This window comes from Diabrotica virgifera, chromosome 3 (assembly GCF_917563875.1).
Source record: "Diabrotica virgifera virgifera chromosome 3, PGI_DIABVI_V3a".
Taxonomy (NCBI): Eukaryota; Metazoa; Arthropoda; class Insecta; order Coleoptera; family Chrysomelidae; genus Diabrotica; species Diabrotica virgifera.
The window spans coordinates 71,435,208-71,452,736 of record NC_065445.1 but is presented as its reverse complement, the minus strand read 5'-3'; the positions used below and the strand labels follow the sequence as shown (position 1 = coordinate 71,452,736).

Sequence of the window (17,529 nt, the reverse complement as noted above, 5' to 3'; positions counted from 1 at the left end):
TGATCCCAAATTTCAACCAACCGCAAAAACAGTTCATCTAATGGGTTTGGTGCATTAGGTAGTTGTCATAGTCGTCTGCCTATGATGTCCCAAACATGTTCTATTGGGTTGAGGTCAGGACTTCTTGCAGGCCAATCCATGGCAGGAATTCCAACCTCCTGACGATATTGCTGCACAATTCTTGCCATGTGGGTTCTGGCATTATCTTGCATAAGCATGAAATTATCCCCAATAAATGGTGCAAATGCTACGACATTTTCTTCTAAAATGTCTGTAACATACCTGTGTGATGTAAGCCGCCCGCGATCTATTCTAACTCCGTACGAGCCTTAAAATTAATCCCACACCACACCATTATCGAGCCACCACCATACTGTGCAGTCCCTATGGTGTTACACTGTGCGTAGCGTTCCCCACGCTTTCTGTACACTCCGTTCCACCTGTCATCAGAAAAGACAGTACCTGGATTCATCGGTGAACAACATTCTTCCCCAATCGTCATTATTACAAACAACATGTTCACGAGCAAAATGCAGTCTTTGCCTTCTATGGTCTCTGATCAATAATGGGCCAGTGGGTGCCCTGCCAGGGCGTGTAGGTCGTTTTCGGCAAGTCTTCTTATCGTATTTTGGTTGATTCTAAAGTTATAACGATCCAAAAATTCATTTTGTAGAGAAGTACTGGTCATAAACCTTTGTCTCACTGTACGAAGTGTCAAAAACCGGTCTTGATTAAGAGTTGTAACCCTTCTACGGCCTTGACAGGGACTTCTCGAGTTCCTTTTAGTAACAGAAAAACGTGTTTAAATGGTTGACTGAGTGACGTTAACGTTCATTGAGGTCTATTTGACTTTATTCTTCTTCGCGAAGAGTAACCATTCTAATACAGTGATTTTCGATTTTCTTGCTGCTGGTGGTTCATTTAAAAGAAAAAAAAAACTTAATAAACTTGAAAAACGCCTTTAAACTTTTATCACAACATACTCCAACCCAACTAAATTTGAATTAAAATGAAGCACAACTAGCATATTAAACAATTTGCAAAAAATGATAAAAACACCAGCGTTTATTACCCTTCTTTCGATAAATTTTACAATATACCGGAGGTAACAATAATATATTATCGCATATGCGTTAATTTTGGCGCGCAGTGTAGTACGGGTGATGTACCACAGTCTTATCTCATACCAGATTTTGGTCTAAGTTGTTTGGAAAGAACCTTTATTTTCTGAAACTTTTTTCATATCTTCTTCTTAACGTGCCCTATCAAGTCCCCTTGACGTTGGCGATTAACATGGCGAAACTGTCTCTGTCTTTTTTCATATACCGATTGAGAAATTTCTCATGGTTGGTATGCGACTTTAATGAGAGCGTAAAAGAGACATGTATTTATTATACATTTAAAACGGGCTAGAAGATATACGCCGGCAAAGCGAGGTAGTGCGAACAACCCACTTCATGTCGTAGGTAGGGCTATCTCAGCATAGCGTTGCCAAAGTAGATTTAAAAAAGAAAATAACAAAGTAGAAAAAATTATAATATTTAACTTATTGTAAACGAATATAATAAACAAATTATTTAAGGTACTAGTACACTTTCTTTAGAAGACCAAAAATAAGCATTTTTTCAAGATTTTTTTTGTCAGAACCTTTATTAAAAATGAACATAAAACTTTTCACATATTAATATCTACTTCTTAAAGAATACAAAATATATATATTTTTTTATTTGCGTAAGTACACTAATATTGTAGAGGGCGCCAAAGTCGAGGCCTCGAAAAAAAGTAGCTGCGATGGCGGACAGTTAATCTCAGGATTGGGATCTCTGAAACAAAAAAATCGTACGGTATTTGAAAAAGGAAGGTTTCTTACGTGACAATTTACCACCGTTAATGAAAAATTCCGCAAAAGAAAGATGTTACGAAAATTTTAAAAATTTTTGTGAAAAAATCACCCGTTTTTCTTCAGTTTTTCATGGTTAAAAAATATTTATTTTTTATTTTTTGGTTAAATTGTGGTAAATTGTCACGTAAGGAACATTACTTTTTCACATGCAGTACGATTTTTTTGTTTCAGATTAATCCTGAGATTAACTGTCCGCCGTCATTTTTCGAGGCCTCGACTTTTGCGCCCTCTACAATATTAGTGTAAGTGCACAAATAAAAAAAGATTAATTTTTTGTACTCTCTAAGAGTTAAAGATTCATATGTAAAAAGTTTTATGTTCATTTGTAATCAAGGTTCTGAGAAAAAAGTTCTCAAAAAAAAATGATTATTTTTGGTCCTATAAAGTGTACCTTAAAAGAAAAAAAACTTAAGTAAAAAAATATTGTTTTCGCCCATTTTAAAAAAAAGTGGATTGATATTTAATTGATGAATTATATTTCAACGTTTTGACATTTTTTTAAAATGGATGAAAACAATATTTTACTTAAGTTTTTTTCTTTTAAATAATTTGTTTATTATATTCGTTTACAATAAGTTAAATAAATATTATATTTTTTTCTACTTTGTTATTTTCTTTTTTAAATCTACTTTGGCAACGCTGTGCTGAGAAAGCCCTACCTACGACATGAAGTGGGTTGTTCGCGCTACCTCGCTTTGCCGGCGTATATCTTCTAGCCCGTTTTAAATGTATACATGTCTCTTTGGCGCTCTCATTAAAGGAGCATACCAACCATGAGAAATTTCTCAATCGCTACACAATTTTAAGAAGCGGAATCAGATACTTTGAAACCCCCATATTTTCCGGGACCAACAGTAGTCTTCTCAAGTTCACACAATCTCAAATGTTTTAGTGTAATCGACGAAGCATAATTTTTTTAACATTAAGTTCGTATTATTTTTCTTTTATTTGTCGGTCATTTGCAATTTGTTCTCTCGTTACTGCAGGCACAAACCCTGTTTGTTCATCAGGTATATGTGCTAGCAAGAAAGGTTTTATGCTCTAGCATATGATATGAAGTCGAATCTTACTTGCATGAGACATAAAAGCTATTGTTCTGTAGCTGCTACATTCTGCCAATGAGCCTTTCCTTCCACACCCTTTCTTTGGCTATTTATCATGTTACCAAAGCATGAGACATTGCTTATGGATTGTGTCATTACCTATTTCTACTATGGCTTTATTTCGAATGCTGCTCTGTCTTCACCAGGTAATTTATTGTTTTTATTTCTATTTGTTGTTTTCGGTACAATGTCGATTTCTCCCTGTAGTGTTCGCCTAAAATGCAGAAAAGTATTCACCCAGATCCGCATGCATTAGCTTCTTCATTGGTTTTGTATCTTTTTTCTATATCTATACATACGTCTTCAGGGTAAATTGGATGTATTTTAATGGTACCCTATTTATACCAACTATGTAGTTTCATTTTGTCATTTTTGTTCACATCACTTTTCTCAGTTTTCTATGAATCTTTGGTTTATATACTTAAGGCCATCGGTACATAATTCGCCAATATTTTACGACTATCCCTATTTTTTCTGTCTTTACACGGCAAATTACGTGGTATCGATATGTAAACATTACTAGAATGTCATTCTGCTTGACAATGTCATCATTAACTTTAAAGAGATGGCTTTTGAATGTTCTTGGATAACTGTTATTTTTGTATAATTGCAAATTATTAATTCAGTTAATAAATGTGATAATTTTTTCACTAACTATGTATTTAGTGATTATAATAATTTATATGTACAGCAAAAACTAATACTCAATCGAGAAAAGAGGAAAAGTGTTAAAGTGATTTGTTAATAATATTATATTGTTACTATTTAACGCTTACAATTTTGAACATCTTTAACAACAAAATACTTGGATCTTCCATAAATTAATAATAAACAATAAATAACTTTTTATTAAGTTCACGTCTTAAATCAATTATTTATCAAATACACTATCAATATTATTTAATCAACAACTCAAAATATTCCCGATCCCATGTCAAATATTTAAAACTGTGATTGTCTTGTCATCATATTCTATTTGACTCAGTGCGTTGTAGTCCAGGGCGCATCTGTTTTGAGATGGACGTTGAGAGGTGACTCAAATTTTTTTGTAGAAATTGCTTGAAAATAACTCAAATAATAATATTTGAGTTATCCTCCCACTCAAAATGGTCCGGAACATTGTTTAAATAATCAAAATGTCAAAATATGAAGGAAAAATGCGATTTTTTTTATTGGTTTTTTGATTATAACTTTAAAACTATACATTTCTGAGAAAAGTTGTACTGACATAAAAGTTGCGTAATTAAGTTTCCTACAATATAGAATTGGTTAAAAATTTAAAAAATGGTCACCCTTGTTGCAAAATAGCAATAATTGCGAAAAAACCCATACAAAAACAAGTATTCGCATTTTACGTTTTTCAACCATTTATGCTACACTTAGGAGCTTCATATTTTACCCAGAAAAACTTTATGATATAGTAAAACAACACTGTAAATTTCATTAAGATCGGTTTAATAGATTTTGCAAAATAAATTTTGCAATCCAGCTTTCGCAAAAAAAATTCATTTTTTTTAAATATTGCAAGACTGAAAATAAAGCAGATAGCAAGTTGATTTTTTTTTGCTTATAGAAGTGTACTGTACCTTTCATTTGCAATTTGCAAAATTAAAATCGATTAATTACCACGGCGTCAGGAAATTTTTTAAATAAACATTAATTTTTGGTGCTACGCGCAGGACAGCGGTGTTCGATTCACACAAGTTGATTTCCACCAAAATTTCTTCCAATCTTTATCTAATATATTATTTTCTTACTCTATATTTTGTTGTATTTTAATATTTTAATTCCACCAAAATCAAACTAATTTTATTATTGTTTGTGAAATATTGTTTAAATAATTGCATATGTTTAAAAATAATAAACTTTCACTCTCTAAGTTAAAATATATGAACAAAGAAAGTTTTTGCTAAAAAAGTGTTATTTCAAAGGATACAGTATGTGTTTTTATTTTGCAATAAACAAATTTATTAATTTATATCGAAATGTAATAAAAATTAAAATAATCAATCATTATCAAAGGTCATTGGAATGCCCAATCAGAGCAAACTATCCGCTGTCCTGGGCGTAGCACCAATAATTAATGTTTATTTAAAAAAAATCCTGACGCCGTGGTAGTTAATCGATTTTAATTTTGTAAATTGCTTATGAAAGGTACAGTACACTTCTATACGCAAAAAAATTTCAACTTGCTATCTGCTTTATTTTCAGTCCTGTAACATTTTGAAAAAATGAATTTTTTTTGCGAAAGCTGGATTGCAAAATTTATTTTGCAAAATCTATTAAACCGATCTTAATGAAATTTACAGTGTTGTTTTACTATATCATAAAGTTTTTCTGGGTAAAATATGAAGTTCCTAAGTGTAGCATAAATGGTTGAAGAACGTAAAATGCGAATACTTGTTTATGTATGGGTTTTTTCGCAATTATTGCTATTTTGCAACATGGGTGACTATTTTTTTAATTTTTAACCAATTCTATATTGTAGGAAATTTAATTATGCAACTTTTATGTCAGTACAACTTTTCTCGGAAATGAATACTTTTAAAGTTATAATCAAAAACGAAGAGAAAAATCGAATTTCTCCTTCATTTTTTTACATTTTGATTATTTAAACAATGTTCCGGACCTTTTTGAGAGGGAGGATAACTCAAATATTATTATTTGAGTTATTTTCAAGCAATTTCTGCAAAAAAATTTGAGTCACCTCTCAACGTCCAAATGTACTAATTTTTTTACAGATGCGCCCTGGTCTATTGTATGACAAAGATAGCGAATGTTCGATTTGGAAAATATCACCACGGACATGGTGTCCATTTTTTTCGAATCCTGAAAAAACTAATAAATATTTTTTAAAAATTTAAACGCAGAATGAAAGACTAAATTATTATCGAGGGCCGAAAGTCCCTTAGAATAAATAGAAAGTTTCTTTTGAATGAGATATTTGAAATTAAAAATTACACTATATTTTCTCTTAGTTTTTCACCCCTGTAACTTATTAAAATAAACATTATAGAAGTTTTCAGGGACTTTCAGCCCTCGGTAAGAACGTAATCTTTCATTCTGCGTTTAAATTTTTCAAAAATACTTATTAGTTTTCTCAGGATTCGAAAAAAATGGTCCCTTAACTTATTAAAAACATTTCCTTAATTAATTTTTGGCTTATTAATTTTCTATTGGTCATCATTCCTGCATTTCCTTTACGAACTAACATTTTTACAGATTAATAAAGTTGTATGAATTTTTGTAGTATTAGAAGCTGTGTTACATTCTCATGTTTGATTCAACGCCCTTTTACAGGACAAAATAACCGCGGTGTATACATGCGCATCTCCGAAGTGAAAACTAATTTCAGAACAGCTATTACCGTACCTGAAAAGAGTTGGCAAAGGTTCAGAGATATATTAAGTGACTACTGTGACAAGATCAAGCAGCCATCTCAAGGTTCTGGTGGAGGTGTTGCTTCCCAAGATCAGCCACATCCATTGGTAAGTCATTTTTTTATTACTGTATTTTATTTATATTACTGTAATGTATTTAGCCCGATCAAAGAACAATCTGACCCCAAAAAAAAAATAAAGGAAGGATGAAAAAGTTTACAATTCTACATCCCCTCCACTGTACAGAAATGGAGGGAATACCCCCTCTCGAAGATGAAAAAAATACATTCAAGATAAGACCGGAATTGGATAAAATGACTAATTCTAAACAACTTTTCTTCTATAGAGTTTTTTCACTAAGTCAATACTTTTCGAGTTATTTGCGACTGAATATGTTCATGTTAACAAAATAAAATATGTTTTTGGACGGTTTTTCGGAGATAACTCAAAAAGTAAGTATTTTAGCGAAAAAAATATTCTTAGCAAAAATATAGCCCATCGAAAATTGAAAAAAATGGTGTATACATGAGGTCTGTGGACCCAGTAGAAGCAGAGTTGCAGCTAATGAAAAGTAGGTTCTTCGTCAAATTCTAAATCGAATATTTCAATGTGAAATAATCCAAAAACGAAGCAAAAGTGTATAAAAAAAAGGTTTATTTTTGTTTTAAAAAAAAACTTGTAATATTAAAAGTAAGTGAATTACGCTCCAAATATTGTTGGTCCCTTTTATTTTTTGGTAAGAAAATCGCGAAAATCACCCCCTAATTAGCATCACATATTATACGTTTTAACATTACCACTTCACAAGTTACTTTGTCTATGTATTATTTATATGATCTGTAAGTTTCACCGGTTCAAAAATCGTCTAAAAATTTTTGTCTAACAAGAAAACAAAAAATCAAAAATATTCAGAAAAGCAAAACGTACATTTTATTACTCTTTGAGATTCTTGGTATTCCTAATTTTTTTAAGTTAATTCCATGAACAATTACGATTTTTTTCAAAATTAAAAAAAAATGATTTATTTTAAACCCAATTTTTTTCAAAACTAAGCACTTTTAACCAATGAAACTTATATATAATATAAACAATGCATAAAAAAAGTAACTTGTAAAGCGGTAACGATTAATTTTATTTGAGAAGCTAATTAAGGGGTGATTTTCGCCATTTTTTTACCAAAAAATAAAAGGGACCAACAATATTTTGAGCGTAACTCACTTACTTTTAATGTTGGAAGTTTTTTTAAAAAACAAAAATAAACCTTTTTTTAAACACTTTAAAAAAGTTGTAATGAATTTTCCCCGAAAAGTGCTCCGTTTTTTGGTTATTTCACATTGAAATATTCGATTTGGAATTTGACGAAGAAGAACCTACATTTGATTAGCTGCAACTCTGCTTCTCTGGGTCTGCAGACCTCACGCATACACCATTTTTTAAAATTTTTTATAAGCTATATTTTTACTAAGAATATTTTTTTCGCTAAAATACTTACTTTTTGAGTTATCTCCGAAAAACCGTCCAAAAACATTTTTTTTTTGGTTAAAAATGAACACATTCACTCGCAAATAACTCAAAAAGTATTGACTTAGTAAAAAAACTCTATAGAACAAAAGTTACTTAGAATTAATCATTTTATCCAATTCCGGACTTATTTTGAACGTATATTTTTTCACCCCGTATTTTCCAATTTTTGTAAAATTTTTTCCAATTTCAACTACCTATTGCCAAATTTTCATCCTTCCTTTATTTTTTTGGAGGTTTTCGTAAAATTTTGCGTTCCCTGATCGGGCTAATTGGAAAGAAAAGTACTTTAAAAGTGTTTAACCTTTAACTACCCGCGCATCAAGTTATGACATAACTACACGCGTGGCGTACTTTATACGCCACAAGAAAATACACAATAACAGCGGATTTGTTTATTTTTTTTTTGAAAAAATACACTTAGTTGTTTGTTATAAACCTTAATTTGGCATCAGTGAATACTTGGAGTTTCTTCTCAGTAAGCCAATTGGGATTTATAACTGGAATTATGGAATAACTGGATTCCATGATAAATAAAATTGCTAATAAAAAATTTTTTGAAATGTGATTTTTTACGGGAGAAAAAGTATTGTTTATAAAGAAAAATATATTTTGTGCCATAATGACTAAAAAACAATTGAAATATGTACTTATATTACTACTTATATTAATATAATTGTGGCGCATATTGTGCACCACCGGAAACAACAAATAATAAACTGTAAATTACGATCTTCCCAGAACGCCGATTATAACGAAACTAAAACCAAATTGTAAAGCACATTCCACTGATAGGTTAGAGACATAAACAAGGTCAAAAATTAAATTTTTAAATATATTTGCAGTAGAATTCTTATATCTGGCGTACAAAATACGCCAGCGCGTGTAGTTAAAGGTTAAGGCATTTAAATTCCTAGCTGAGCGCTTTTGGCCTACAAATTCATCTTCAGAGCTATGCTACAATATAATAAATTAATGTAAGCAATTATTTAAATGTAAAATGTCTTAACTTACATCAAATTTTAATAGATACCACTATAAAAGAGGAACAAATTTTTTCATCACAACTTAAAGACTTAAAAAAAGTTTAAAAAATCATTTAAAAAGACAGCACAAAAAGATGTTAAAAGTTTAGTTATGGTACGGGTGCCAGCAACCAGACATCTGAATCCTATGCTGGGTTTTAAATACTTTTTTAAAATGACAACTGATAAGTGTCATAATTTCAATTTTCCACAATTTTACACACTTTTAAATTGCTGTTCTTCTGAATGCATTCGTTTGTTAAAGTGTATACAAAATATATCAATATTTTGCAATTATTTTATTATTTATTACTTTTAAGCGGTAAATTTCATTGAAATATTTATTAAGCCTTATTAATAATGATACAAATGGTGAAGGAATAGAATGCATATTATAGGAATAGAATGTTTTAGTATAGGGATAGGAATGGATTAATTAGGAACACGCAAGAACAAACATATTCCAGAGATTCAACAATGTTAAGTGTATGTGTCAATCTTGACCAATGTGGGATTGCGCAAAATGAGAAGGAATGTGTGAGTGGGAGGATTTGTATGAATTTGCAGCTTTGAGATTTAGTATGTAACGCGTTGCTTGCTACTTTCCTGGTTATTCTAAATCATGATATAGGAAGCTTCTTACTCCAAATATATATAGTAAAACAAAATTGTTTTTTCAACTCCAAATTACAATAGACATATTGTAAGAGATGAGCCTATTATACAGGGTGTCCCGAAAAGATTGGTCATAAATTATACCACAGATTCTGGAGTCAAAAATAGATTGATTGAAGCTACAAAATGAAAATCGATTTTTTTTCATATACATATCGAAAACTCTCAGAGATTTTTTATTGAAAGTGGACATGTGGCATTTTTATGGCAGCAACATCTTAAAAAAAAAATTAAAGTGAAATTTGTGCTCCCCATAAAAATTTTATGGGGTTTTGTTCCCTTAAACCCCCTCAAACTTTTGTGTACGTCCCAATTGAATTATTATTGTGGCACCATTATTTAAACACAATGTTTCCAAAACTTTTTTGCCTCTTAATACTTTTTCGATAAGTCAGTGTTTATCGAGATATTTTGAATATTAGTCGAATCTACCACATATTTGTATATGGTTAAATACAGTTATAGGTCTGGATCCCGCGTATGAATAAAAAGTTGATTAATAGCAAGCTGAAAATTTGTTAATAGCTTAAGGGTGTCTAGTCGGATAAACTTTGATATATGGGAACACTGGAACAGGGGCAGTTTTAATTGTGGAACAGGTTAAAAATTTGGAACGATCAGACCGCAAAAACGGCACATTTATTTTGTCCGACAGAATAGACTTAAACTCTCCGAACAGAGATTAAACTCTCATGAAAAATCAGACTGCTATTTATCACCTGTCATATTCTACATGTTCCACTCATTAAAAGGCCCATTTGGTGATAAATAGCAGTCTGATTTTTGCATGAGAGTTTAATCTCTGTTCGGAGAGTTTAAGTCTGTTCTGTCGGACAAAATACATGTGCCGTTTTCGTGGTCTGACCGTTCCAAATTTTTAACCTGTTCCACAATTAAAACTGCCCCTGTTCCAGTGTTCCCATATATCAAAGTTTATCCGACTAGACACCCTTAAGCTATTAACAAATTTTCAGCTTGCTATTAATCAACTTTTTTTTCATACGCGGGATCCAGACCTATTATAGAGACCTGTTAATAATCTGAAAATTTATTTATAATTTACATTTTTAGGTATATTTTGAAAAAGAAGCTACATCTCGATAATAGGTGACTTATAAAAAAAGACTAAGAGGCAAAAGTCTTAAAAACACTGTGTTTAACTAATGGTACCACAATAATAGTTTAATTGGAACATACACAAACATTTGGGGGGTTTAAAGGAACAAAACCCCCATAAAATTTTTACGTAAATACATTGAAAAAGAAGCCGCATCTCGATAAAAGCTGGCTTATCGAAAAAATACTAGGAGGCAATAAAGTTTTAAAACGTTGTGTTTAACCACAATAATGTGTTCTCTGTGGTACCACAATAATGAATTAATTGGAATGTACACAAAAGTTTGGGGGGTTTAAGGGAACAAAATCCCCATAAATTTTTTATGGGGTGGACAGATTTCACTATAATTTTGTTTTAAGATGTTCCTGCCATAAGAATGATACATGTCCATTTTCAAAAAAAATCTCTAATAGTTTTCGATATATTGAAAACAATCGATTTTCATTTTGTAACTTCAAAGGGCTGTAACTTTTTTTATGAGCACATTTGTCCTAAGGTAAGTTAGGTTCAATCGAACTATTTTTGACCCCAGAATGTGTGGTATAATTTATGACCAATCTTTTCGGGACACCCTGTATAACGAGACTGGTTGATACAAGAAGAATTGACCATGTAACAAAAACCAGCAATGAATAACTGTTTAACGTAGTAATTTAACATCTAATTTATAGAAAACAGTCATTTTTTAACCTTTTTTCAATTTTGTACTCCCAATGTTCTTAATGATTTTCACATTCATTAATTGCTGAGCTATAGCACTTGTGCAAGCAAAAATTTCACTGTGGAATTATAAGGTAGTTGTGGTGCAGGTGTCTTGTTATTTGCCTCTTGAGCAAGGTGTAGATGTACAAGTGTGCATGTGTACTTTGTGTTTGTGTGTATGTGATGCTCTGTGTCATGTTAACACATTCGCTGCAGATCACACGCCAGCGCGTGATAAGATTACTTCAGTCAGGTGCCGTTTACGCGCCAGCGAGTGATATGGTTACTTCAGTCAGGTGTTATTCAACAAAATGGCTCCTAGCCGAGTTCCATCATTTTCGATAGATAGCGAATGTGTTAAATCAACAAATCTACAGTTAATGATAGAATTGCAGCCGCTATATCATGTTTTCAGTTGATCGGCGGATATTTATTTGGTTATACCTTATTTGAACCTATCCTATACATCCATATAACGTTCCCTATTAGCCATTGTGACGCGCCGTGTCGGGGATGAAAACTTCTTCAGTCAGTTTGTCCTACACGGAGTCCTAAAACAATGTATCATTACAAATTAATTTAAGGTCTAGTCAAATCTAATTTATGTATATATTTGAATGTTTTAGGTTGGCAATAACACCCAACAAGATTCCGGGACAAGTTTAAAGTAGGCTAGCAGGCCATTTTAGACTATTAGATTTATTAATATAACAAATTAAAAAATTGGATAGGAACAGCAGTCGATTTTTTAACCACAAAAACAGAAAAATAATTTTCCCCTCTTTCAATTAATAAATGTGTGATTTTCGAATGCCAGGCTGAGAAATCGACCACTGTCTAAAATATTGATCAGTTCAAGGAGTTGGTTCTTTTGTGCAGTGTTACAAACACTATAAATGTTAGATTCTCTATTATATGTTACAAAATAATACTAAATTATTTATGTATTTATTTGTTTTAAGTTGTTACGGTAGTGATGTTTTTACTTTTGAGTAAACCATAGTCGTTACACGAATGATACTTTCTGTACAGATAGGAGAAGGTCACGATAGACGGTTTTTGGGTAGTTTATACGCGGAGCACCCAGTACTACTCTTTTGAGTTAAATGTTGCGAATTAGGTTTATTTTACGCGAACTAAGTTCTCTGTGGTACCAAAAGTACCGTCTAGCGCTGTCAGAAAGTAAGTACTTTTTACACAATCTTTTACGTCTTTCCATTAAATAATCGAAGTTTTTTAATTCCGCAATTGCTCGCGGTTCTTCACATTACAAACGTATTAAGTTTACTTCTTCACCTTACTTCTGCTTTAATTCAAGACATACACGAGGCCATCATTAGAGAAGAAATGCAAATTAATGGCACTATTAAACAATAAACCAAATTGAAAGAACCAAAAAATGTGCCCGCATCTTTTAAGTAATCACTCCAGTATTCTCTAGAACAATATGAATTATTCTGAATGCCGTTTTGATACATGGCGTTTTCCATGTTTTCGTTTGTTTATTCCATTTAATTTCGCAACATTTCCTTGTAGTCTGTGGCGACACATTTTTCTTCCTATTCTGTATTGAAACATGTAAATTTTAAACGATCATCACTGCAAGCCTCTGCAAATTTTTGCGAATACTTCTTCAATATATTTTTTTTGCTCTCTATGTCTGGATTATTCCCGACAGTAGTGGGGATATGCCCGATATGGCAAACCCATCCTACGTTTAGTATGACTGGATTTATGGGCATTAATTGTTTCTTGTATTACAAAATTGTAATCTCCCGTTACGAAAAATAGACAATACATTAATACTGTACTCCCATTTACACAGTAGTAATATATTGTAAAATCTAGTTATTTGACTTTTTAATACATGCATGCAAATTTTTTAACGGTTTTCAAAATAGCCAAATCATTTCTTTGATTTCGTTTGTCAGTAAAAAGGCCTTTTCCTATCTACGACGAACGATCTACATTAATACAGATTGTTTTATTATATAAAGGTTGCCAATTGCCATAGTACATCCTGATAAGTTGGGTCAGGTTACCCAACTTTACGGGTCTATTGACTATTGTTTATTCAAAGGCTTACTTTATTTTCAAAGGTTTGATGGGCACCACTTTCTTGTGATTTCAAAATATTATGACGATGTCAAACATCGTCGATAATCTGTGATTATTTTAATAACACTACAACAAATATTGTATATTAGTTCGTAACCTATAAAGAACGCCATAATCGACACTAAAGTTGCAGCAACATATACCTATCAGACCAGCCCTGTCAAATAACTCTATTATGTTAAAGGCTGTTTTTGTAGGTTATACCCTTAAAACAATCTTTGTAGTAGTGTAGAAAGCTTAATATTTTTATTGTATTAAAATTAATCTTTTGTTATACTGAAAAAATAAAAATATAACGAATCACATCGTAATGTTTGCTTCTCTAATTTTATTATATTCCTTTTATATAACAAAGGACTCCTCCTGTCTAACACAACAGAATTTGAGATGAAACTTAAATTTAATTTAATGTATCTTATAATCTTATCTATAGGAGAATCTTTTGGCGACATACCTACAAAATTTATACTCAGCATAGTAATGTGGCCACTATTGAACGAAATGTTCATATTCTAGTTCCTTTCTTTGTGTAAATGAATTTAAACACAAGTGAATTTCTTTATCCTATTGTTGCAGAGGCAAAGAATCTATTGTTTAAGGCACTTACTTTTAAGTTTTCAAGAAATCAAAAAACAGTTATTTCTCGCTTTTTCTTTGAGATGTCATTGCAGCGTCCCAAAAGTGGATTTTAAACTATTTTTGAAATTCCACATACATAGGCAGTTTGGTTTCGTTTTGCTTCAGAGGTGTGCACGTGCACGCACCTCTACTGAAGAAGTCTGTACAACAGAAACAGCTGTCTAGAGATTTTGCATCGCCTCCGAATCAAAAGGAAACATAAACTGTCTTTTTCATCACAGTTATTTCTGTTTAATAATAGCGCAGATGAATAAAATGTGCTTCCAGGGATAAAGAAGAGCTCGGGCGCCTTTATTCTAATATCAAATCAAATAAATTCAAATATATTTTTGAAAAATTTTCACATTATGCTTATACATGGCATTTTTCACCACAATGTGCCTGTTCAGATTTCAGGTGTCACCGTAGAGCTCGTACATACCAAAGAACAGGTTGTGCCGAACATCTAATATACTAAGGATACGAAGACATAATTTTAATATTAATTTATGTTACATAACGGAGCTGAGATGTACCGTAAATGATGATACATCTTTTTGTAGTGCCTATCCGTTTCGGATGTTGGCGACCATCATGGCAATCTGTACTTTGCACATTGCTGCTCTGAAAATATTTAAGGATGTTGTGTTCCAAGTACATGCATTGATTTTTCAGCCAGAAAATTTTTCGCCGTATGGTCTTTGTTTTCCTTCTACTTTTCCCTGTAAAATTAGTTGCAGCAATCCATATCTACTAGCTTTTCCTCATGATATGGCCAAGGTATTCTGTTTTAGCTGTTTTTATTGTGGTTAACAGCTCTTTTCCTTTTTGTATTCGTAATAAGGCGTCCTGATTAGTCACTGAGTCGGTAGAAGATATCTTCAGGATTCGACGATAAAGCCACATTTCGAAAGCCTCAATTTTCTTGCAGGTAGCGCCTGTGAGAGTCCACGACTCAACTCCGTACATCATGATGATGATACATAACAAAAGCAAATTTTTGAAAATTAATTGTTGAATTTAATAAATTGAGTCAATAAATATAAAAATACGGTTAATATAAACCACAAAAATGTACAGATAAAACCTTTTTTAATTTAAATGCAGTCTGGGGTATTTTCTTACTTACTTGCCATGTATAAGTAAATATAGAAGACATTTTTCAAAACTACAATTTGAATATATTTATTTCATATAAAAATGGATTTCCATCAAGTAAATGTCATCTCGGTTCTACATATATTATTTATTTGACATCTCCCATTTTTGCAGTAATCAGATTTCTACTGAATCATCTACTTTATGCCAGGAGAAGTCCTATTTACTATATTATCTATCTTAGTTGTTTAAATAATTATCAAATCATTCTTGTTTGACCTAAAGTAGTGCTTTTTATTTGTCGGATATTACAAATAGACCTAAACTCGAAATAATTTTTTTAAATAGTCTAAAATTAAATTTATTAAACTATTATTAAATTTATTATTAAACTGTAAATAATTTAACACTTTCGCTGCCGAAACCGTCATAATATGGAGAAAGACACCATACTATGGTGTGTTTCGTATTTCTGGGACGATGCCATTTGGCGTTATCTACGTATTGCCTATCATCATCATCATCAGTAGCTCGACAACCCTTTTTGGGTCTTGGTTTGTTCTAGGATTTTTCGCCATTCTGTTCTGTTCCTTGCTTTGTTCTTCCAATTATTAATCTCAAGTGTTTTCAGATCTTGTTCTATGTATGTAAGTTTGGGTCTTCCCTTTGATCTTCTCCCTACTGGTGTCTGCCTCATTATATGCTTTGGTGTTTCAGTCTCCAACATCCGTTCAACATGGCCCATCCAGCGCAGACGTCCGATCTTTATGGATGTTATGACGTCGGGTTCGTTGTAAGCTGCGCATAGTTCAAAATTATATCGTCTGCGCCATACGCCATTTTCTTTTACCTCTTTGATATGTGTCTTAAGGATTTTGCGTTCAAACGTACCTAATAAGTTCTCGTCACTTTTCGACAGTGTCCATGTCTCTGATTCATATATAAGGACCGGTTTTATCAGGGTTTTGTATATTTTGGATTTGGTTTTTCTCGTGATGTTGTTAGATCTTAGATGTTTAATTAGCCCATTATATGTTTTATTAGCAATGTGTATTCTTCTCTAACTTCTTCGCTGACATTGTTATCTGCGGTAACTAGTGATCCTAGATATGTAAAATGTTTCACGCTTTCGATGTTATAGTCTCCTATTGGCAGATTCTGTAGGTTTCTTTGGCCTGTCGATTTGCTGGCCTTCATGTATTTGGTGTTTATTTCAATAATATTTAGGCCACTGTTTTTTGCCGCTCTTCCTATCGCATTAAATGCATCTATCATTTCTCTTTCGCTTCTAGCTATGACATCAACATCATCTGCAAATGCCAATATTTGTACACTTTTTGTTATTATTGTACCTCTGGTGTTGACTTTTGACTCTAACGTATGCCTATATGCTATCAAAAGTTCATTCCGTACAGGCGAACATTCTGAAATGAAGTTCCGTAGCGAAAGTGTTAAAGATAATACGAATATATGTATTACAAAGTTCAGAGATTTCAAATTTTTAGCAATATCATTGCGTCTAGATAAGCAATATGATGCCGAGAACAGGTAGAAGAAAAAGAAGAATGGTATCAAAGGTAATAAAAAATGGTAAAGAAAGTAAAGAAATTATAAAAAACTCAGAAGATGGCTGATTATCTACATAAATAGGGTTTTTAATTGAACACTGCTTTAGTTTCTTTGGGAAGGTACACTTTATAATCATGACGATGTAATCTAGTCGATTCGATGGCTCAACAGATTAACGGATTCGCTTCGAAATGCAAACTTGGAATGATCCTGCGCAATGGCTTGTCTGTTGGTTTTCTTCTATCTGTTCTTTTCTGTAAATCTATACGCACTTGGCTATTTACATTCCAATAATATTGCTGCACCTATTTAAAAATAATTTGACAAGAAAGTGAAAAAGAAAAATCACTCTAGGCCCATTTGACACCGTTCTTCATTATTTCTTATTTTGACTGATTTGATAATTTATGTACTATAACGACACTCAGATAGTATTTATTCCAACTAGAATATAGGATATTGTTGATTTTATATATCAAAGTATATTCACTGCCATCATAAGTGCTTAGAGCAAGTTTTGACAATATTGTTTCGACAACAAGATCTCATTCTTGATATTAAATTTACGGTTGTCTTGATTTTTTGTGTTGTAATAATTATTATTGTCTCAGATAACCCAGTGATAAAAGAGTGGGATCTCGTTGAGTCTCTTATTTTGTAAATAAATTAAAAATGTACTTTTATTCTGAAATGTGGGAGA

General features: G+C 32.0%; 1 protein-coding gene across 2 annotated transcripts in view; it reads left to right on the top strand.

Moving 5' to 3' along the window:
* The window catches only part of LOC114325293 (transcriptional activator protein Pur-beta), a 34,777-nt gene extending 20,922 nt beyond the window's left edge, over positions 1 to 13,855 (top strand). For both annotated transcript variants that reach the window (XM_028273315.1, XM_028273316.2), the window contains 2 exons: positions 6,307 to 6,494; positions 12,053 to 13,855. In XM_028273315.1, coding sequence (XP_028129116.1) covers positions 6,307 to 6,494; positions 12,053 to 12,097 — 233 coding nt within the window. In that variant the 3' untranslated portion in view covers positions 12,098 to 13,855. The remainder of the gene's footprint in view (positions 1 to 6,306; positions 6,495 to 12,052) is intronic.
* The last annotated feature ends 3,674 nt before the right edge of the window (positions 13,856 to 17,529 follow it).